The sequence below is a fragment of the Hemicordylus capensis genome, chromosome 3 (assembly GCF_027244095.1).
Source record: "Hemicordylus capensis ecotype Gifberg chromosome 3, rHemCap1.1.pri, whole genome shotgun sequence".
Classification (NCBI taxonomy): Eukaryota; Metazoa; Chordata; class Lepidosauria; order Squamata; family Cordylidae; genus Hemicordylus; species Hemicordylus capensis.
In genome coordinates, this window is record NC_069659.1 from 32,049,827 (window position 1) to 32,072,710 (window position 22,884).

The 22,884-nt window shown below is 42.1% G+C and overlaps 1 protein-coding gene across 2 annotated transcripts in view; it reads left to right on the plus strand.

Moving 5' to 3' along the window:
* Positions 1-22,884, plus strand: part of DDX10 (DEAD-box helicase 10) — a 300,200-nt gene that overhangs the window by 205,544 nt on the left and 71,772 nt on the right. For both annotated transcript variants that reach the window (XR_008320238.1, XM_053312440.1), the window contains exon 16: positions 15,167-15,223. Coding sequence is in view for 1 of the 2 variants with exons in the window: in XM_053312440.1 (XP_053168415.1) it covers positions 15,167-15,223 (57 nt within the window). In the remaining variant the exon portion in view is untranslated. The remainder of the gene's footprint in view (positions 1-15,166; positions 15,224-22,884) is intronic.

Consider the following 22,884-nt stretch of genomic DNA (forward strand, 5'->3'; position numbering starts at 1 on the left):
CTGTCAAGCGTCTGGAAGCCCACTTGCCTGTAGAGTTTTGACATAATGATAAATGTCCAAACCTCCTGCAGTCCTCCTGAGAGGAAATCTAACATTTTTTGTTTAGAAGGAGACTTTGGCCATTTCTTTGACCACCCCCTACATTCCCCGCCTTTATGACAAGAAAATTAAACACACATTTCCTCTCCTTCCATTATTTCAAGTAGACCTTTGTAGGGTTTTTCCCTCCCCTTCTCTCTTTCTTTTGAATGGCAAACTATAGTTGACAAATTTCTCAGCTGCCTAATTTGCAGGTATGGTCTGACAAATACCTTCAGGCAAATAGTAAGGTCATGTATTAATTATGATTAGAAAATTGCATTTTCCAACTCTTCAAACAGTGAAAATTTACTGTGTGCATATAAAAGAACACTTATTTAATAAAATGCAGTGGATGGGTGATTAATTTTGAGGAGTGAGCATCCACCATCATATTGCTAGTTTGTCCTTAGGCTACAATTTTTATGTGTAATGGGATAGGTTTTGCCAGTCAGTCCCTATGCGACCAGTAATGCCCTGTGTGAAAGTTGCTCTAGAATGCTGCCGTGTTCAACCAGTTTGAAGTATTCATCCAAAGCAATGCAGAACATTATACAAAATGAAGAATGGGCATGGATACAGTAGTTTACAGTTCTGTTCCCCTTTGTCATGTTACCCAACTCTTCTTAAACATTGCTGTAATATTAATCCCTTGCTTTTGCTGTTGCCACCAGGTTACACAGGTAGTGCATTGGAGCATGAAGGATCTAGCCAAATTATGTTTCCATGGTTACGATTTTGTAGTCCAGTACAATGTTTCAGGCTGAACATCTGATCTCGTGCTCTCACAATGTGAACATCATGGACCATTGAATTAAGCTCTGTTGGAGCTGTCACTGATATCTATCTGTGTAAACCAAAGGGGGTTTTTTTAAGAGGAGAGCTGGTTTGTGGGAGGAGAGTTGGTCTTGTGGTAGCAAGCATGAATTGTTCTCTTTGCTAAGTAGTGTTCACCCTGGTTTGCATTTGAATGGGAGACTGCAGGTGAGCAATGTCAGATATTCCACTTACGGGATGGGACCGCTCTGGGAAGAACATCTGCATGCTTGAAGGTTCCGAGTTTCCCCCCCTGGCATCTCCAGATAGGACAAGATTTATTTATTTTAATAGGACAAGATTTTTTTTATTGAACCAGCAAACTACCAAAGCATACAGTACGTTGCCAAAGCACAATTATATACAAAGTGGTTGTTTGTACATGATATATCTACAAAGATTTACACACAATGATTTGGAAACCCACAAGGTTATGAAGTATATGCAGGTAGTACTGTAACTCGGGGGTGGGGGATTTCAAGGCACATCAGGTAATCAGGGAGGGGGGGGAGGTTTACGTCCGACGTCCATTTCCACAATTTGTCCCATTGCTGTTTAGAAGAGATACACTTTTCTCTTTGGACATAACTATACAAACTTTTCCAGAAGAGATTTACTGTCTCATCTGCGTGAACCTCTTGGTCGTGTCTTCCCTCCCTATTCCTGTGCAGGAGCATTGCATAAATGACATACAGGTTTACTAAACTGATTACGAGAAGGGGAACATTCCAGTTCCCTAGTATGAGGGCACCCGTTCCGTCCCGTTTCCTTGAAGGTTTCTTTCTGGGACCTTGAAAGGAGGTTCTATCGCTCAAACCCGAGGTTAGTTCTTCCCAAGTCTGTTTTTCCAAATCAGGCCACTCTAACAGCTTGCTTACTCCCTGCCACAGTCTTTTGGCTACCACACACTCTTTTAAGAAATGTGAGTGGGTTTCCCTGAATGTTTTACCTAGCTCACTAGCTTTCCGTTTGCAGGTGATTTTAGGGCACTCTTGCTGGTCCTCTGGGAGCCATGGCTTAGCCGCATTAAGTGGTAGTACTTGATGGTATAAGCGCCACCTTGTTTCCCATAAATGGAAAGGGACTTTTTTCTCCTTAAAGAGAGCGATAGGGTGATCGGGTTGCAACAAGTACTGTGAAGTGCAGTGTTTGTAGCATTTATGTTCTAAATCAGGTTTTAAGAAACCCACTTCTAGAATCTCTCCATAAATTGTTTTCCTTAGCTGCTTAACTGAGGAGGATCCTTTAAATAGATCCGGTTCAACCTTCCATTTTTAAAGTGTGAATAACAAATCTCTCAAGTAGTCCGAGTGTTCTCTTTTTAATACTTGTGTGATATTACCATTGAAAGATCCTTTCCCCCACCATGCTATGCCCCATGCTGACTTGCGCCAACGCAGAGCGAAAAGCGAGACCCAGGTTTTTTGCAGGAGGTTGGACATATTATGGACATCCACGAAAATCCAGTTTCCAAAATTGTAGGACATGAATTCAGTTACAAAATAGGGTTGCAGGGCAGGTAGGGCTAGGCCTCCCCGCTCAACCTCCTTAAATGCTACTGCATGGGCCAAAGGGAAGGACACTGTGTGCCATACTAGACGGAAGATCTGGCTTTCAACTCTCCGAAGGAGATCGAGCGGGGGAGGATAGACTACTGCCAGGTTATGCACCGGGGGTATCAGGTAAGTCCGGATGTAAACCGCTTTCTGGTACATGGCGAGGCTCCATTTTTTCCACATGGTGATTTTAAGCATTACTTTTTCTTCCCAATCTGTCCAATTCCCCCCCCCCCGACTTTTTCCTTAATCCCATATTCAATCCCAAAAATGTTTACTGTATCTACCCACTTCAGTTTGGACTCTGGGGCCCCTTCGCTTTTACATTCAGAGATGGGTAGGCACGAGAGTTGCTGGTGACCGGGGTCCATTTTAACAAATACACTTTTGTCAGCATTTAATTCTGAGCCCGAGATCTTGCCATATTCCCAGAAGAGGTCTAGTATTACAGAGATTTCATTTTCATTCGATAACAGTAATGTAACATCATCGGCATGAGCTACAAATTTTACCCTAAACTCAGCAGAGTGCGGTTCTGAGTGGACAGGTGGTTCGGCTATCCCCTCACTCTCCCTCCTCCTCCCTCCCAGGAAGATCTCGCAGGGCGGAGGGATAGAGACCGAGAGTCCTTGCAGATGGGGTTCTCTCTGAATCCTGATCAGGACCGGATCCAGGGCCAAAACATAAAGTAATGGGCTCAGTGGGCATCCTTGGCGGACACCCTAATGCAAAGTGATCGGGTCGCCCCACCATCCATTAATCTGTGGTGTCACCTTTGCATTCGTATAGAGCAGCTGTATCCAAGTAACGAATAGGGGTGATATACCTTTAGCTTTCAACAATGTCCACAGATAATTGTGGTTCACTTTGTCAAACACTGCACTGTGTTTTGGGTGGGTATGTTTAGACTGGGAGCAGAGGTGCGGGGAGGGAGAGAAATAAGAAAAGGGATGTGTATGGGGAGGAAAGGTAAGTTGTGGGTGGAGTTTCTGTGATGAGGTCTGGATAGAACCCTTTACAGTGAAGTTGCAGAGGTAGCCTATCAAATCTTGCCTGCCATATTGATGGGGTACTTCATTAGTTAGAGATGATAGTGGAAGGCTAGATATGCAGAAGGATAAAACAATTAAGCAACTGGCAAAAAGGGGGGTTATAATATTTATTGTTTGCATGGTAACATTCATTTTCTGTTACAAAAAATGAACTCTTACAGGAATTATTTCCTCCCCTTTTCTATTAGAAATCTGCAGTACAAAGTAAAAGTAAAAATGCAGGAGAGGTGAAGTTATGCTGCTGCTGCTGCTCCTGCTCCTACTCCTACTCTAATACTGCTTTTTAACTTAAGTTCTCAAAACAGTTTACATAGAAAAATAAATAAGATGGTTCCCTGTCCCAAAAGGGCTCACACTCTGAAAAGGGCTCACACCGGCTCACACCCTAACCGGCTCTGAAAATAAACTTAAGGTAGACACCAGCAACATCCACTGGAAGGATGCTGCGCTGGAGTTGAACAGGAACCGTTACTCTTCCCTTGCTTAATATAAGAGATTCTGCACTTGCCTCTTTGCTCTGTTAGCAGGGGTAAGCTTGCTTAGTAGGGTCATAGAATTAAAACTGAGCTGAATCCAGCTAAGACAGAGGTCCTCATTGTGCAGGGTCGGAACTCGAGAGATGATTTTGATCTGCCTGTTCTGGATGGGATCACATTTCCCCAGAGGGAACAGGTACGCAGTCTAGGGGTGCTTCTGGATCTGAGCCTCTCCCTGGTCGCCCAGGTTGAGGCGGTGGCCAGAAGTGCCTTCTATCAGCTTCGGCTGATACGCCAGCTGCATCCGTTTCTTGAGGTGAATGACCTCAAAACAGTGGTACGTCTGCTGGTAACCTCCAGTCTGGATTACTGCAATGCGCTCTATGTGGGGCTGCCCTTGTATGTAGTCCGGAAACTACAGCTAGTCCAGAATGCGGCAGCCAGGCTGGTCTCTGGGTCATCTTGGAGAGACCATATAACTCTTGTATTGAAGGAGTTACACTGGCTCCTGAAATGTTTCCGGGCAAAATACAAGGTGCTGGTTATAACCTATAAAGCCCTAAACAGTTTGGGCCCTGGGTATTTAAGGGAACGCCTTCTTCGTTCCCTCAAACCCCATCGCCCATTGAGATCTGCTGGAGAGGTCTGTCTGTAGCTGCCACTGGCTCATCTGGTGGCCACTCAGAGATGGGCCTTCTCCGCTGCTGCCCTGAGGCTTTGGAATGCGCTCCCTAGTGAAATAAGAGCCTCCCCATCTCTGACAGCTTTTAAAAAGTATTTAAAAACACATCTCTTCACCCAGACTTTTAATTAATGTTGTTTTAATGGTTTTAATGCTGTTTTAAAATATTATTTTAAAAATTTTAAATTGTTGTAATGTGTGTGTCTCCCCCCGCCCCCCCCATTTTTGTCGTAACGAATGTTTTTACTTTTTAAAAATTCTGTTGTAAACCGCCCTGAGACGTAAGTTTTGGGCGGTATAAAAATGTTTTAATAAATAATAATAATAATAATAAATGGTGCTTCCTTTAAAACTTAAAAGTTGCATTTTCCAAATAGGTAACTTTTGTTTTTTTAATCTCCAGATTCTTTTCATGCAAATGGTTTACCATAAAGCAAAAACAAAATTTCTGATTCTTACTGTGAAATGTGGGCATGCAATTTCCAAGCAAGGCACTACCTCTTGAATAACATATATAGTGGTTCTGCAAAATCTGAAGATCTGAGCAGTATCAAGCCTTGTGAAAGTCTGTTAAAAGCCTGGTTGTAAAACAGAGGAGGAGAGCTGTCTTGTGATAGTGAGCATGAATTGTCTCCTTTGGTAAGCTCGGTTTGCCTTGGTTAGCATTTGGATGAGTGACTACATGCAAGCACTGGAAGATTCTCCCCTTAGGAGATGGGGCTGTAGCTCAGTGGAAGAACATCTGCTTTGCTTGCAAAAGGTTCACTCTCGGCAGCATCTCCAGGTAGGACTGGAAAAGACTCCTGCCTGAAACCTTGGAGAGCTGCTGCCAGGGCTGCTCAACTATGGCCCTCCTGCAGATGTTGGCCTACAATTCCCATAATCCCTGGCTATTGGCCACTGTGGCTGGGGATTATGGGAGTTGTAGTTCAAAAACAGCTGCGGGGCCTAAATTGAGCAGGCCTGGTTAGATCATACTGAGCTATATTCATTCATTCATTCATTCATTCGATTTTTATACCGCCCTTCCAAGCTGGCTCAGGGCGGTTGAGCCCGGTTGTGCCCTATATGGACCAATGGTCTGATTTGGTATAAGACAGCTTCCTATGTTTCTAAGATAAGAGCTATGCATTGAAGCAGAAATGATGTGATTATAATTAACACATCCCTGCTTTGTCTCTCCTCCCCATTTCTGACACTGTGCAGCTCTAACTTCCACTAAGAGCTTCTGTGTGTTTCACTCCCTTAAAGCCAGATCTTGTTGAGGTGCATTTCACGGATTCATTTCCAAATCAGAAATCTAAATAAAATAGTCATGTTGTTTCCTGTTCTGAAGCGTTACTCATTTCTTCTCTTTGTTTCCACAATGTAGGATTACAGTACATCTCTCTTATACTGGCAGAGATTTTGTCTTTGCACAAACCTTCCTTTAAAATCTCACTTGCTGCTGATTTCTCCAAAAAGCCTTCTGCTCCCTTATAATAGATATATAAAGCAGTTTCTATTAAGCCTGCATCATCCTTTTGTATTCGCAGCCTTTTTTCTTAGGTTATTCCAGGTGTTATGTTGCTACATGTCCTTCTTTCAAGGGCGTTTCCCTGCTTCTGCATATGTTGTATTGCCATCAATGCACAAAATGAGATTCCACCGTCACCTCCCCCAACCCTTCCTTTTCTCATCAAGCATCTTCTCTAGCTTGTATTAAATCTCCATGGGTAAAATTAACCAGGCACTGCTTTCTAACTTCTGCTCAGTTCAGTGGGGCTTGCCTCCAATTCCCATGCAAGCCCCATTAAAATGAATGGAGGTTAGACAGCAGTGACGTCAGGCGGATTGTACCCTGTCTTTTCCATTTGATTCAATTATATTTGATTGACGTGCCGCGGGAGACAAAACGAGTGTCGCCAACATAGCATAGGGTAACCAAATAACCCTGTGCTTGGAGGAATCTTTCCTCTGTTGAATTTTTCATGTGGTCCTCTCTCTCAAATCTGTTTTCATCTTGTTCTGGTTTGTCAGCTGTCTGGGTTCTTTCCCTCCCGCTCCCTTACTTCCAGGTCCCTGTTCATATTGCTTTGCTCCCACCCACCCCCCTCTCATTGTTCAAAAGTAGCACTTGAAAGGGAACAGGTAGTTTCTCAGAGAAATGGGCAAGTGGTACAGGTTGACAGGCTACAGCAAAGCAGGTCACAACAGAGTAGTTTGGAAATTGGATTGGAGGAGGTAGAAATTTGAGTACAGGCTTAGAGGGCCAAGGCACTTAGGTGAAATGTGCAGTAATTGAACAAGTCACAGATGGGTTGCTAGGGTAGTAAAAATGCCCTATATTGTTCAGTATGTTAGAGAAGGGAGGAAGAGGGGTGGGTTTGCCATATCATTTCTGTTTTGTCTGGAATAATTTGTTGTTCATTTAGTTTTTTATTTTCTCTTCCTCCTTTGTCACTGAACGCAGTGGACTCTCCATATAAAAGAATCTGTGGATTCAGTTGTCCATTTTGCATGTGTGTGTCTTTGTTCATCCTTGTCCATATAAACGTTGGGTAGCAAGCACAGGTTGGAGAATCCAGGCTTTTGCTTCTCCTCCATAAAGCAGCCCAGAGGGGAAGATTTACAGGGAGGAAATCAGAAGAGAGCTTTGCTCTTCCCCTTCAGCATCCCCACCCCCAGCTACTTTTCCTTACTTGATGATGTAGAAAATGTATCTTGGATCAAACTGGCGGAAAGAGGGGGGAGGTAGCTGGGGAATAGTGGAGGGCAGGGGAAGGGTTAAGCACCCACCTGCTGCTTCTTCCCTGCAAATTAAACCACACCTCCATCACTTTGCAGTGGAGAAGCAGCCGCCTTTGTACTTAGGGCTACCAAAACCTTAGTCCTGTGGCAGGAGGACATTCAAGATCCCTCAGTAAGGGGATGAGAAAGATGGCCTGTTGAATTTCTGTCATGCAACCATTAAAAGTAGAGATGACCTGCTGGAAAAAAGGTGGCAACCCTAAAGATAATCAGAATTAGAATCAAGCTACACATTTACCTTGTAAGAGATTCATCTTACTTCCCCTAAAGAAGTGAAAACCTACTATATGCAGCTCTGTGGCTAAGAGAGGTTTGAACTGAAAAATCCTTAATTTTATTCTTGGCTTGCTAGTGTAGGTAAAGGTAAAGTGTGCTGTTGAGTCGGTGTTGACTCCTGGCGACCACAGAGCCCTATGGTTGTCTTTGGTAGAATACAGGAGGAGTTTACCATTGCCATCTCCCATGCAGTATGAGATGATGCCTTTCAGCATCTTCCTATATCACTGCTGCCTGATATAGGTGTTTCCCATAGTCTATGTTTCCCATAGTCTGGGAAACATACCATCGGGGATTCATACTGGCAGTCTCAGGCTTATTAGTCAAGTCATTTCCCCACTGCGCCATTAGGTGGCTCTTGCTAGTGTAGGCAACACTGAAAATGTTGCCCCTCTGGTGGTTTATAATGTGTTTTTATAATACTGAAAATGTTGCCTTCTAGTAGTTTAGAATGTGTTTTTATAACACGATTGATGCTGTAATTTCCAGTTGTAATACATTCCCCCGTGTAATAACAGCCTCAGTCTATGATGCATATAATACACTGAGATATATATTTTAGGAATTTTTACAAGTCATACCTGCTTCACAAAGCCCTTCTTTCTTTTCCCTTCAGCCATGTGATATTTTGCTTCTCATTGGATTTCCCCTCACCCCTTCCTGCAGAGCTGCCAGCATCTTCTTCCACTCTGGCTCCTGCCCTTTCCTATTCTCAAATCAGTGGCATTAGATCAGGCTCTGAATGATTGGGCAATCATTCTGGTCAGTGAAAACTGCCCACTAGGGGTGTGCATGGACTGGTTTGCGGCTGAACCTGTCCGGCACGAACAGAGCGGTTTGAGCAGTTCGAATGCAAACCACTCTGAACCAGCGGTTCATCAGTTTAACCAGCCAATCGGTCCGATGAACTGATTCGTGGAGCGGCAGTTCAGTCCAAATTCAGACCGAACCACTGCATGCTTTCCGTGCACACCCCTACTTTCCACCTCCCCATCTCTTCTTACTGCTTCTGCAATAACTGTAGAATGTGCCATATACTGTTGAATCAAAGAGTAAGCAGTTGCAAACCAAATGGCAAGAAAACTGTTTTCAGCAAGAAAAAACAAGTTAAAGAATTAGAACAAATTCAATAACTTGCCTTGGCAGGAAGCGGGAAACAATTTTGTTGCTAGAAGGGTTTGGAACTGCTTGCTCTTATATTCTGTTCTACTACATAACTAGCGGTAGTTATGTAACTAAAGTTAGCACTGCATACAGTGCATGGGCACATATTATAATTGGAAAATTTTGGGTATGTGATAGGAACCATTTGAGACTTTGATGCGTGGTTAACCTAATCCATTGTCAGCTTCTGGGCAATATTGGAGGACTTTGCACATGCCTGTTCACCACTTTGACCACTTGAAAGTGTTAAATAGTAGGGATGTGCACAAACCTCTTCAGCATTCTATTCTTAGAACACCAAACAGGTTCAGAACCCCTGCATTTGAACCAGTTCGAACGTGGGGGCGGGGGGTCTCTTTAAGGCTCAGGGAGGGTGCTCTTATGTCTCCTGCCGCACTTCGCCCTCCGGTGCGGCATTAAAAATCACTGGCGTGGGTCAGCTGTATTCCCTCTTGCCACACCAGTCAGCGTCATACCAGAAGTAGTGTGCACACACATGCCATGCAAGTTGGGGCTGAGTCAAGGAAGTGTATAAAGTTTATTTTTAGTTTGTTTTCTACTTTAGATGTTAATTTGGCTTGTATAAGTGTACTTACATTTCCGCTGCTACCAATTATATGATGAAGCCTCTGTAACTCTGTTGGTTTCTTTACCATTAGGCATAGCTAGAGAAAATAGTGCCTAGGGCAAGCACTGAAATTGCGCCCCCTGTCCAAACATCTGACACCCATCTTTCAGATAACATTACCATAATATCAGCTGAAAAATACAAGTCAAGCTCGTTAATCTTTTAATATTTCAAAAACCAATTAGCAGTGGACGTAGCCAGACCAAAAAATGCTAGAAAACTACAAATTTCAGTATGCTGGGGCTCATGAAATACCCAAATACTATGTGGAGTTGTACTTGGAAAACTAAACAGAAGTGACTGTCTAATTCTCTACTATGTACTGTAGCATCACTATTACATAAGTTTTAAAAATAAATGGAGAATTTGACTTTTCCCAGATACTCTGAAAATAATTAAAGGATATGCAGAATAAACTGTGTCACCGCTTGGAATATATTCTAGTATTTCGGAAAGACAGTTAAAATGAGAGAAAGAGAACAAGGAACTCCCAGTGGCCTTAATAGTAAGGATTTCACACTGATTCAAAGACAAACTCACCATTAATAGCCATATTATTAAGACATCACATTTAACTCACTTATCACAAGAAGCAAAGTAAGAGCAAATGAATACAATCCTAGCTCATAAGCTTTAGCTCAGTATTCACAAGCCCTGATTCTCTGTACATAGTGCCAAACTGATGTGTACAGTGATATATATATATATATATATATATATATATATATATATATATATATATATATAAATTATCTGTAGCCCCTTCGGGGAGGCTTCTTAAGGACCATGTGTGGGGGTCTGCAAAGGTTTCCCCTCCCCCGCTGGCCTCTAGGGCATCTCAGGGACCATATGAGCATGTGCGATGGCCATTTTGTTTTCAGTGGCCATTTTAAAAATTTTTAAATTTTTAAAAATGGCGCCCCCCTTTAAGTGGCACCCAGGGCACGTGCCCTGCCTGCCGCATGCTAGATACGCCCCTAACATTGGTGTGCAGATGTGAGGAGAGTTTATTATAGAACTGACTCAGTCAAATGTTCTTTAAAACAAAACAAGAAGAATATTTATTTAAAGATGTTTTCTGAGGTTTGTTTGTTTCACTACTGATTAGCAGGGCTGAAATCTTGCTTGGCTACAGTGTTGATGACTTGAACTTCTTTTTACATAAGCCTTCTTATGTAAGGCTTTTCACCTTTGAACCCAGTTCCTTCCCAGAACTGTACTTCACAACCCAATCCAAACAACCCAGTCATTTATTTTTTTAGACTGTCTCATAGAGATGTGCACGGATAAATTTTTTAAATTTGATTTGTGCACAAATCGAATCACCCCTGATCTGTTTTGTGTCTGAATCTGTCCCCCCGAATCACCCCAGATTCTATTTGGATTCAATTTGATTCAGATTTGGATCGATCTGGACCACTTATAAAGGTCCTAGGTGTACCAAATATGGGTGGTGAGTAGGTCCCCATAGGTGCCATCTCCCACCCAAATTTCAAGGCAGTGAGGCACTTGGTTGATTTTTAATGGTTTTTTAAAAAGTTCTTACTGATATTGTATATTTCCTCCATAGAAATAATGCGGATTCGAATTCTCTCTATCATAACCCTAACATGGATCCTCTGCTTGCTTGCTTGCTTGCTTCCTTTCTTTTTCTTTCTTTCTTTTAAAGCTAAGCTCTAGCCCTTGTAGAACTGGAGTTATGGAGCAAAATGTGTGGTCATTATTTTTCAAGTGTTTGGATTATTTGGTGTATAATTTCCTCATAATGAATCCCTACGAGGATTCATTGCACATCTTCATTTCTTCTGTTCATTTTGACTGTCATTGGACAGTGTCAACTGCTGTGTGCCAACTATACACATGCCCACCTGCAAGGCAGTGGGGTATTCAGTTTATTTTTTAGGAATATTGAAGTGTTTAGATTCCTTGGTGTCTTCATTACACACCATCATTTCTTCTGTTCATTTTGACTCCACTGCTTTGCAGGTGGGGGTGGAGAATTAGTGGCATCCCATGTGCCAACTACCCTACAACCCACAAGCCAGTGGGTACTTAGTTTATATTTTAGGAATTTTTGAGGTGTTTAGACTCTTTGGTGTGTAATGAATCCTCATAGGGATTCACTATGAGGAAAGGTTATTAGACACCAAAGAGTGTAATGTAAGCACTTGAAAAAATTCCTAGAACATAAACTAAGTAGTACCCCACTGCCATGCGGGTGGGAGGGAAGTGTAGTTGGCACATGGCAGTTGACAGTTGGCACTGTCAAAGACTTTCAAAATGAACAGAAGAAATGAAAGTGTGTAATGAATCCTCATAGGGATTAATTGAGGAAAAGTTATTATACATCAAAGAATCCAAACACTTGAAAAATAATGACCACTCATTTTGCTCCATAACTCCACCTCTACAAGGGCTAGAGCTTAGCTTTATTAAAGAAGAAGAAGAAGAAAGAAAGCTGGGAATCTGGGGGAATTAATAGGAGAAATCTGAATCTCGATTTGATTTGAATAGAATCAGGCTTGTTTTGATTTAGACCCAAATCTAGCCAATGAACCACAGGGGCAATTTGTTCTGTTGCCAAATCACATGAATCAGCTAGATTCAGGTTGATTTGTACCCGAATCGATTTGTACCCAAATCAGTTTGCACATCCCTATTGTCTTATCCTTTAAGTTTCAACAGCTTCTCTTTCAGATTGTTCCTAGTCAGACCCAAATCCCCACCCTAACTGAACTTCACTTCCAACTTCTGTCACCCTTAACTGCCTCTTATGATTGACAGCTCCAACAGTTCTAAGCCAATTTGCATTGAAAGTGATCCTGTGCCATTTTGTCACATGCACAAACAGTAGGACTGGGATTTTGTTTTTGTTGATTTCCCTTCTTCCTGCTACAGCCCTCTGTGGTTCCTGAAAACAATGTCCCTGGTGATTGCAGGACTCCCAAGGACAAATTTTTGGGAGCCACAGAAGGCTGCTCTTCCCATTATGTGTGTAAAACATTATTTCACACAAGTGATGTTAGTGTGGATGTCAGTTTATATCTTCAGAAGGTAAGAGAAGTGAGCAATTTAAAAGAATATTAGGTTGGTCAACTTTCAGATAGCCACTGAAAGATTTTTACCTAAATATGGCTGTTTCATCAATTGTAAATATCAAACAAAACTTTTACAAGTTACTTAAGCACTGGTACTTAACTCCAGCTAGACTTCACAAGATATCTAGAGGCTGTTCTGTGAGCGGTCGAGACCGGGCTAGGGCAGCTGTGCCCAGGCTTGGCTGCCTGTGGGAACTGCTGGGAGCCAAGGAGCTCTGATAGAGCCTCGGCGGCAAACCCAGCTAAGAAGCCAGGCTCTTCAACGAGGTCATGGGAGTGAGTGCTCACTTAACTCTATTGAATTGATCGTCTGTCAGCGCTGGCTGCTTTCAGCCAGTGCTGAAACACTAACGGGTGCTCGCCCATTGTTGGGGTGATCCCCACAATGCACCACACACTTGTGCGGTACATTGTGGGATTTCTAGGGGCTGGGACAACGCGTCCCACCCTCCGCACTTCCGTGCTGCCTCTGGCAGCCTCAGACCATCTAGGTGCACAATTTGCACGCCCCGCAACTCCACGTTGCTTGTCTGTGGGGAAGATGAGCTTCTCCTCCCTTTCCCACCACCCACCCTGAAGCCCTCTCACTCAGTCGTGACAATGGCCTCCTTATAAGGAGGCACCTAGATGGTTTGAGGCTGCCAGAGGCAGCACGGAAGTGCGGAGGGTTCAATAGAGTTAAGTGAGCGCTCACTCCTCAGTGATGGTAGGGAGATGATGGAGCCAATTTGGAATGCATCTATTATATTAATTCTCCTGGGTGTGCCTTGGAATGTGCATCCCTGCGCCCAGCTGATTGGCTGGGCTGCGGACGCACCTGATTGGCTGAGGCACACCCAGGAGGATTGGTGGCGGGCCCGGCTGTGGAGGCAAGGCCCAGGAGGGGGGGAAGAAAGGGGGGCAGAAAGGGTGGTGGGGAGGAGAGGTGGCCGGGCCCAGAAGCAGAGACTGGGGCAGAAGGGTGGGAGGAGGTAACCACCAGCCCCAAAGAGTGCACAGATGCTCCGTGTGGGGTCGGCTAGTTTGGTAGAATTTCATGAGTATATTTGTATTTTGGAATTTAATAATGTATGTAAAGAAAAATACAGAACAGTGAATTTAGACCCAATAACTTTTTATTAAATGATTTAACAGATACAGTACTCATGATGATCCTTGTAAATTGTTTAATAACTAATAATTTTATTGACAGCTAGGATATTGATTGCATCTAGATGGAAATCTTCTAAATTACCTGCAACAACAGAATAGTTGATAAGATTGGGGTATTATGAAATAATGAAAATTATCAACATACACCAAGTTAAAAGAAAATAGACTGAAGAAAGATTACTTTTATTTGATCTGGGATCCTTTTGTTAGATACCGGAAGCTAACCTAAGTAATCTTCAAACATATTTACTGTGAAAGGATTTGCATTTGTGTGTCTAGAATATTTCTCTGTTGTTTAAGTAGAAGGTTTTTTGTTATCTTTACAATTCATATATCTTTCATTTTGTCTTTCATGACATTTTATCTCTTATTTCATATAAGTTAATATGTTGGCAATGTCGTAGTTTGTATTGTAGTTACAATTTTTCTTTTTTAAAATAACTTGAAGTTATTGTGTTAAATGTACTTGTATGTATGCTGTATAGATTTGTAATACTTTTTAAATGGCTTAGGATATGGGACTTGAGTTAAAAATTTTGTTGTGAACCATATGTAAGTTCTGGGAAGGATCTTCCCTTGAGAAGCTCACAGATATACCAGATTGCTCTGGGTTGTGGATGACGGTGGATGGCTACCTGGCTGATGATGCAAAACAGCTATAGTATTAGGGGGAAATGAAGCATTGATTAGGTGAAAACCTAATGGAGCATCAACTTGACTAAAGTAATCAAAACAGTAACTTACATATAAAAGACAAGAAATGTGGAAGTTCCACAGTGACTATGTTTTCCTAAAAGATAGCATTTTAAAAGGTGATACTGCGCGGGAGGAGGCAATGGTAGACCCCTCTTGTATTCTACCAAAGACAACCACAGGGCTCTGTGGTTGCCAAGAGTTGACATTGACCCGACGGCACACTTTACATTTTAGTGTTATGAACTTTCCATGATACACATATTGATGCAGAAGCCACTTAAAGCAACTCTGTATTACAGCCTGACCTGGAAGAGAGAGCCAGAGTTGGGGGGAAATCAAACAAAGGAATAAAAATTGCTATCCAGCTCTACGTTTGTTGGCCTTTCGGAGCCATGGAACAAAACCCAATATTGTGCTGGCCTCTGAAAAAAGCAACAGGCTAGAAAGAGGGTTCTTTTGCAGGCCAGATTCAGGTTGTTGCACACTTCCTTATTAGTAAGCTCTGTTAAAATTTGGGACTTGTTTCCGTCACGTTCATTTTAATTATATTAATATTCATTGTTTTAATTCATTATTGAAAGCTAATGGTATGGCAAGCAGATTCTGAGGAAAGCTTTTTGTAGAATGATCAGGTTTGTGTCTTGTAATATATCCCTTTATTTTGTAGAATTTAGTTTCATGTATTTAATTTGTTACTTGCAGGAGAAGAGATTAAAAGAAAAGGCAGCAAGAAGGGAAGCCAGAAAGAGAAATGCAAAGGTAAGACTTTTCATTCTTTCACTGAAACACTGTTGGTGCCTTTGAAAATGCAACTTTCACAACCCATTTTTGATGGCATTTTCTTTCTTAATATATCCTTATATTACCAGATAGCCTCCAACACTTTGCTTTTCATTTTCATTGTTTAAAAAAATCTCTAAATGTAGGAGGAAACCTGTCTATTTTAGGAAACTTCATAGGCAGTATCTCTCCTGGAATAGAGATTGAGATCAAGTAGGCTGCTCACTGAAAACATCAGCTTCATGTTTTGCGGCAGTGAAAAGAGGCAATTCTGTATTTGGCATTGCTAGGAATGGGACTGAAAGTAAGAGAGCACATATCATGATAACCAGTATATAAATTTACAATGGGCCAGTATAGATGTTAATGCTTCCAATCTCTTAGAGTGGGCCATGGGATCAAATGTTCCCTCTCCTCTTCATTCTGCATGAATTCCTCTTCCCATTCCCCTCTCAGTCTTAACCTACGTTTAGTCTTACATTGTCATCTGTATTACTGCAGTTAACACTTACCCAGGGTTCCCTATAGCCATGATTTCAAACCTAGGTTTGAAGCTGGATAGCATACCGTGGTTACCTAGCATACCAGGTTACTGTTAACCATGGTTAATATCAGTGTAATTCATAGCCACAGATAACCAGAGGGGGTATTGGCAATGCTGATTGGGAACAGATGGCTCAACCCAAGGACCTGATTAAACATAGTTAAGAGATTGGATGATTGCATTTGCAATGGCCCACTGTGCTGATCTTTATGATGATTAGTTTTATTTACCCTATCTCAAAAAGGATGCGGAGTTGGAGAAGTTGACAAAAAACAAAACCCAACCCAGCTAAAATGCTCAGTAGGATGGCATACTTGCCTTGTTTAGAAAGGCATGAGAAGTTGGGGACTTCTTAGGTTGTTGAAAGCTGAATAATAGGAATGTGATGATGACATACAAATTGTGAACTCATTAAGAACATAAGAACTGCCCTGCTGGATCAGGCTCAAGGCTCATCTAGTCCAGCATTCTGTTTCACATAGTGGCCCACCAGATGCCTCTGAGGAGCCCACAGGCAGGGGGTGATGGCTCGTTCTCCTGCAGTTGCTCCCTTGCAACTGATATTTAGCGGCATGATGCCTTTGAGGTTGGAGGTAGCCTATAGCCACCAGACTAGTAGCCATTGATAGACCTGTCCTCCATGGCTTTGTCTAAACCCCTTTTAAAGCCATCCAAGCTAGTGCCCATCACCACATCCTGTGGCAGAGAATTCCATAAGTTAATTATGCACTGTGTGAAGAAGTTCTTCCTTTTGTCGGTCCTAAAGGGTACCTTTAAGAGCGGCGGGAGGATTTACTTACCCCTCCCGCCGCTTTCCCGCTTGGCACCGTAATCCTCTGTGTAATTGGGGCGGCAGGACACCTCCCTACCGCCCCTTCCCCGACATTACTTGCAAAAAACCTCAGCAGTCCTTTGCGCGCGCGCACACGTCACAGAGTGATGTGACTCTTAAAGGTACCCCCCACCTCCGGACCGGTCTGGAGGCTTTTTTAATGGCCTCCGGACTGGTCCGGGCCCATCCCTATCCACTTTCTCTACTCCATACATAATTTTATTGAGAGAGTGCATAATTTTATTGAGCGATTGAGTAGTGAAACTATTCTCTCAAAACTCTGGATGATTCAGTTTAATTGTTAATAGGTTCTAGACAGGCAAAAAGGAGTACTTCACACAACTCATAACATGGAATTTGTTGCTATGGAAGTTACATGACCACTAACCTACATGGCTTTTCAAAAGGAATACACATGATTGTGAATGGCAGGTCTACTGGTAGTTTTAAGTTATAGTATCTACAAATGGAATCTATGTTTGGAGGCTGTGCACCTTTTGATTTTGAGATGATGGCGATAAGTAACAAGGGTGATCTGTTATGTTACATTAAAGATGTACATAAGTACGTACACACACACACACAAGCCCAGTGTAATGACAGCTGAGGATGGGTCATAGCTCAGCGGTAGAGCATCTGCTTTACATGCAGCAGAAAGTCCCAGGTTCAATCCCTGGCGTCTGCAGGTAGGGTTGGAAAAGACTCCTGCCTGTAACCTTGGAGAGCTGCTGCCAGCCAATGTAGACAATACTGAGCTAGATGGACCTATGGTCCAATCACTGTTGGTGATGGAATGGAAGGGTTTGGAGTGTAATACATTAGGGCAATTTGCATATTATTTGGCCCATTCGTATAGTTTCATTATTTTCATCTCTCCTTTGTAGTTGTAGTCCTTACACAATATAGTCTTTCTCTCCCCCTCAGGAGTGAACTGCATTTCCCTTTTGGCTTCTCTGTGTGCGTGTGCACATTTGAATTTAATGTAGCAGTAAAGGAATTGCAATGAAATTTAACTGATACAGAATTCAGGGAGAATGTTCTCCTTAAGTTTGAAATGCTTATGCCATGATAATTCCCACAAGCAAGCCTTCCATTGAAGATGTGAATGCAAATTGCATGTTGAGCTATAATTTTGCACTGGCATATTTATTGCAGCACGAAGTTCGGCCTGTTCAGGGAATATTGACTGGAATGATTTTCCAAGATGGAGATCCAACCGTGTCCGTCATTTCCCTTCCATATCTTATTGTGTTGATTCTAAATAACCATGATTCATGTTTGGCACCTAGCAGAGATTGGATTCCTTTGAGTAAACTTGTGATGTTCTTTTACTAGGTCTTTTTCTGTATTCTCTTTGTGCTGTCAGTGGAACTTGGAGAACTGGACTGGGAAATAACTCACATTGTAGTTTGAAAGTAGAGACACAAATGCTCTTAGTGCAGAAAGAAAAGACTGAGTGTGCCAGGTAGTAACTATTACTCTGCATTAAAAATGACTTTCAGGAGGAACATTTTACAGCATAGTATTCAATCAAATCTTTTCTGTCTGGGCCGGGGCTGCAGGAAGTGGTGTTGTGAACCAGACTTAGAGTTAATGTTATCCAGCTCCATGGTCCTTGCAGTCAGGAGTTATTGTTTTCCATGTGATGCTAGAATTTGGGGGCTCAAACAGGAGCCAGACTTTAGGGCTGAAGCTAGAACCTATATGTAGACAACAGACAGTTCTGTTCTGCTTGCCAGGAAAACATAGAAGACCAAGCTTTTAGTCTTTCTACCCAGCCAGTCCAGTCTAGAAGCTTCAGCTAGCGCAGAAGTGTATTAACCACAGGTCAGCCACAAGGAGCATATCAAAACTGATAGCTCAGCTGCATTGGCAGCATATCTGCGGGAACGTCTCCCTTATGAACCTCTCTGCTCTTGAGGTCAACTGGAGGAGACTAATTCTGGGTTCTTAGAAATAATTAAGCCAAAATGAAGTTTGCAAGACCTTGACATAAGGAGAAATCTTTACTACATGAAAACCTGCAGTCAGTCTGATACTCTTTCCCAAAAGGCTAGAATATTCCAGCTTCATAGCATTTGGGAACCGATCTTTTCTGATTATTTATTTATTTAAAATACTTATACCCCACCCCTCCAGTGCTGCTTGGGGTGGCTTACAACAATAAAATAGATACAAAACACAATAAAAGTAATAAAATTAACAAAATTGAACAAACAAGTTAACTATCAGGTTAAAAACCACAATCATTACTACGTTCAAATTAACAGTTATATTAAAAGCTAAAAACTAAAAATTATAAAAAGCTAAAGAACCTACCAGAAATAACAAAAAATGGAGCATTAAAAAGCCTCCTTTAAAAGGTGTGTTTTAAGTTCTTTAAAAACACTGAGAGAGGGAACATGGCGAAGCTCTGTCAGTGCATTTTCTTATTGGTAAGCTTCCTGCTATGATCTTGGTTTTTGTTGTGGGGGGTGGGGGCAAGTGGGATGGATAGGTACAAGAAATGCCTCAGAAGCTGAGCAGCAACAAGAGAAGATGGCTTTCATGCTCCTGCTTGTGGGCTTCCGAGAGGCATTTGGTTGGTCATTGTGAGAAATAGGATGATGATGGACTAGATGGATTGATCCAGGAGGGGTCTTCTTACATTGAGGTCCTCTAGTCTAAATTAGATGAGCTTATGGTAACCTCCTTTTGCTTTATAAAGACTGTTCTGTTGATTCATGATGTGGTGAAGTGCATGCTAGTTTAGAGATCTCCCACTCCCCACAAAGCTCTAAACAGTTCGGTGTGTGGTCAGCGGGGAAGAGATTATGTGAGAACGGGCTGCGAATGGCAGAATTGGAGACTTTGAAATCAGGAACTCAAATTATTCTGAGAAGCTAAAGATGATGTATAAGCAAGGCAGTTGCAAACTGACAGGAGCCTGAGGACATAATTTAGAACTCCTCCTTGCTCCAGAAGTCTCTTAGTTGTGATAACAATGCTGGAAGACTTTGACAGTTCACCCAGGGTCAGGATCAAGGAGTCTAATGCAGGCTTTCAGATTTAATACACCAGGAAGAAGCTGTAAAACCAGCACTGGCTCTTACAGAAAAAACTATTACTGCTGAATCAAAAATATTGGCTTGTTTTTGCATGTCAGAATCCAAAACCCACAGCGAGGGACATTGGGTTTTGCAAGTTCAGTTTGAGTGGAACAGATCAGATACTTGTACCATTTGAACTAATCAATCATGGGTGTGATTTTGCCCAGTTCTCTGCTAACTGGGCAAAGAGGAACCTTTCCAAGTGGTGATTCTTTTTATATTAAAAAGGGGAAGAGCAACCGATCCTATTCAGCACTAGTGAAGGACCCCTCCACTGGCTGTTGCTGGTGTCTACCGCATATTTCATTTTAGATTCTGAGCACTTTGGACAAAGAACAATTTCCTTCCTTCCTTCCTTCATATGCCACCTGACTCCAAAGTCTCTGGGTGATTCACAAAAATAAGTACAATAAAGACAAAATGAAACAAACTGTTAAAAAACAATTTAAAACATTCAAAGATTACTAAAAGCCAGGCTAAAAAATGCATTTTGAGGCTCTTTTAAAAGCTGGTAAAGATGTTAGGCAGGAATGTCTATAGGGAGCATATTCTGCAGCCCAGGAGCAACTACAGAGAAGGCCCACTCCCGTGTCACCACTACATGAGCTGGTGGCATCCAGAGATAGACTTCTCTCTATGACCTTAATGTGCAGTGGGGATCATGCAGAAGAAAGCGTTCTCCCAGGTAACTCGGTTGTAAGCCATTTAGGGCTTTAAAGGTAATTACCAGCACTTTGTATTTTGCCCGGAAACCTATTGGCAACCAATGCAGTTGTTTTAAAACAGCCATAATATGGTCTCTTTGAGAAACCCTGAAGACCAATTTAGCTGCTGCATTTTGGGCCAACTGAAGTTTATGAACTACATACAAAAGCAGCCCCACATAAAGAGCATTGCAGTAGTCAACCCTAGAGGTTACCAGAGAGTGCACCACAGTTTTGAGTTCATTATCTTCAAGGAACGGACGCAGCTGTCATATCAACTGAAGTTGATAGAAAGAGCAGTAGTGTACTGGAGAGAAGGGGTATGTATGTATGTATAAATAAATAAATAAATATGACAATAATAATAATTAATAATAAAGCACTCCTGGCCACAGCCTCAGTCTGAGAAACCAGTGTGAGGTTTTAACAAACCTAACTCGTTCCTTCAGAGGGGAGTGCATTTAGCAGCTACATAACACCAGCTCTCCTGGAAAAGACAAATCTACTACTTATATACTGCTTTTCAACAAAAGTTCTCGAAGTGTTTCACATAGGAAGATACATAAATAAGGTTCCCTGTCCACAAAGAGCTCACAATAAAAAAAAGGAAACATAAGGTAGACACTAGCATCAGCCACTGCAAGGATGAAGTGCTGGGATTGCATAGGGACAGTTGCTCTTCCCTTACGACCATGACAAACAATAAGCACTTATTGTGTGTACAGAGAACCCTAGTATCTGTGGGGATTCTATTCTCCACTATCACAGTGGATACTGAGGCATTGAGTCAATGAGACTCCGGGTTAGGTTCCTGGAGTGAGTGGGTGGATGGATGGATGGAGTGGGGCGGGGCGGGAAGGTCAAAATCATGCCCCCCACAAAGTAACACAAAGTGTTGTACTGTGCTCTGCAGGTCCCCAGATGTACAGTGATGCCCGCCCCCAAGGCCCAATTCTGCCATTTTTGGGTGAAAAAATTTTTAAGAAATTTTTATTTTAAAATAAGTCACAAAATGGCTCCTGTGCTCAAAATGGTGGCCGGAAATAACCTCTGAGGTCTTTTCTGACCAACCTGAACTTGTGGATATGCAGAATTAACCCCCTTTCCTCTTTCCCCCCTCCGCATATGCTGAGGTCGGTTGTCAGTTACCCAGCCATGGATATGCGAAACCATGAATGCTGGATCTGTGAATAGTAAGGTTCTCCTGTATGTATACAAACAGTGTACGTATAGTCCAGCAAGTCTGGGTGAGCATGTATCAAGACCTGTGGTGAGTGTGTTGGGTTTTACTTTGTATCCCAAAGGAGCAAGCCTTTACATACATTTTTAAATTTGAGAAGTAGGAGGCTTTGCTAGATGTCATCAGTACTGCCACAATAATAGCAAGTGGTGTGTCTGGCTGGCCGCTCTTGGAGACAGTGCTAGACAAGACTGAATGAGTCTTTGGTTTGATTCAGCAAAGTAGCTCTTGCTATTGAATGGCTGAAAATATTTATTTTCTGTTATATTTTCACAAAACCCATGTTAGCCATTGGTTTTAATTGGTTTTACTGCATTTCCAATCTCATAGTGATCAGGGAGTCAAGCCTATTAAAATATTCATCAGTGACCGTTTCCTTTCTTCGCAGTTCTAGGGAATGGCAGAGTGCCTTTAAGAATTCTTATCTGGATGGAAACATATTTGGATGTAAAGACGATGCAATTATAAGATGTTCTGAATAGCAACTCTGAATAAATAGCTGACACTGTAGTGCTGCTTTTCACCATATCGTAGCTTGCAGGAGCATCTTTGGTTAGAACCAGGATCTATGCCCTTCTCTTGAATTTCTTTCAAAAGCTTTGCATATCACAAAAGATAACTTTGCACACAGGAGACAAATCTTAACAGTTCTCTAAAATGGGTAGGATAATAAAATGGAAAAAGATTATCCCAGCTTGGTGCAAAATCTGGAGCTGAAAAGTTATATTATGTTCAAACCAACAAAGAGAAATAATAGAAATCTTAAGAGTCTATTTTTATGCTACTGTATATAAAAAATGGTGCTTAATCTGCATTGACTTCATAATCTCTCACAGCTTCACTAATTGTGCTATCCAGAACAAAACCTTCAAGTGCAGCCTTCATGTTTTCTTTGCAGTGTCGTAATTCTGAAAAAAATCATAGATGCTCAGAGTTGCCGTGTGTGTGTGTGTGTGTGTGTGTGTGTGAGAGAGAGAGAGAGAGAGAGAGAGAGAGAGAGAGAGAGAGAAATAACTCAAGGTCAAAAATCAAAACACTATTGAAAAATGAGATTAGTCTTGGGCTTCTTTAACATCTTAAAGGAAAAGGGGTTGGTGGAAAATACATCAAAGATGGATAGAACTGACATGGGGATGGCAGTGGAAGACACACAGAGGTGTAGCTACAGGATACGGGTCCTGGGTTCACCCCTCTCCCTTGCGGTCCCTTGGAGTGAGGGATATAATGAAGA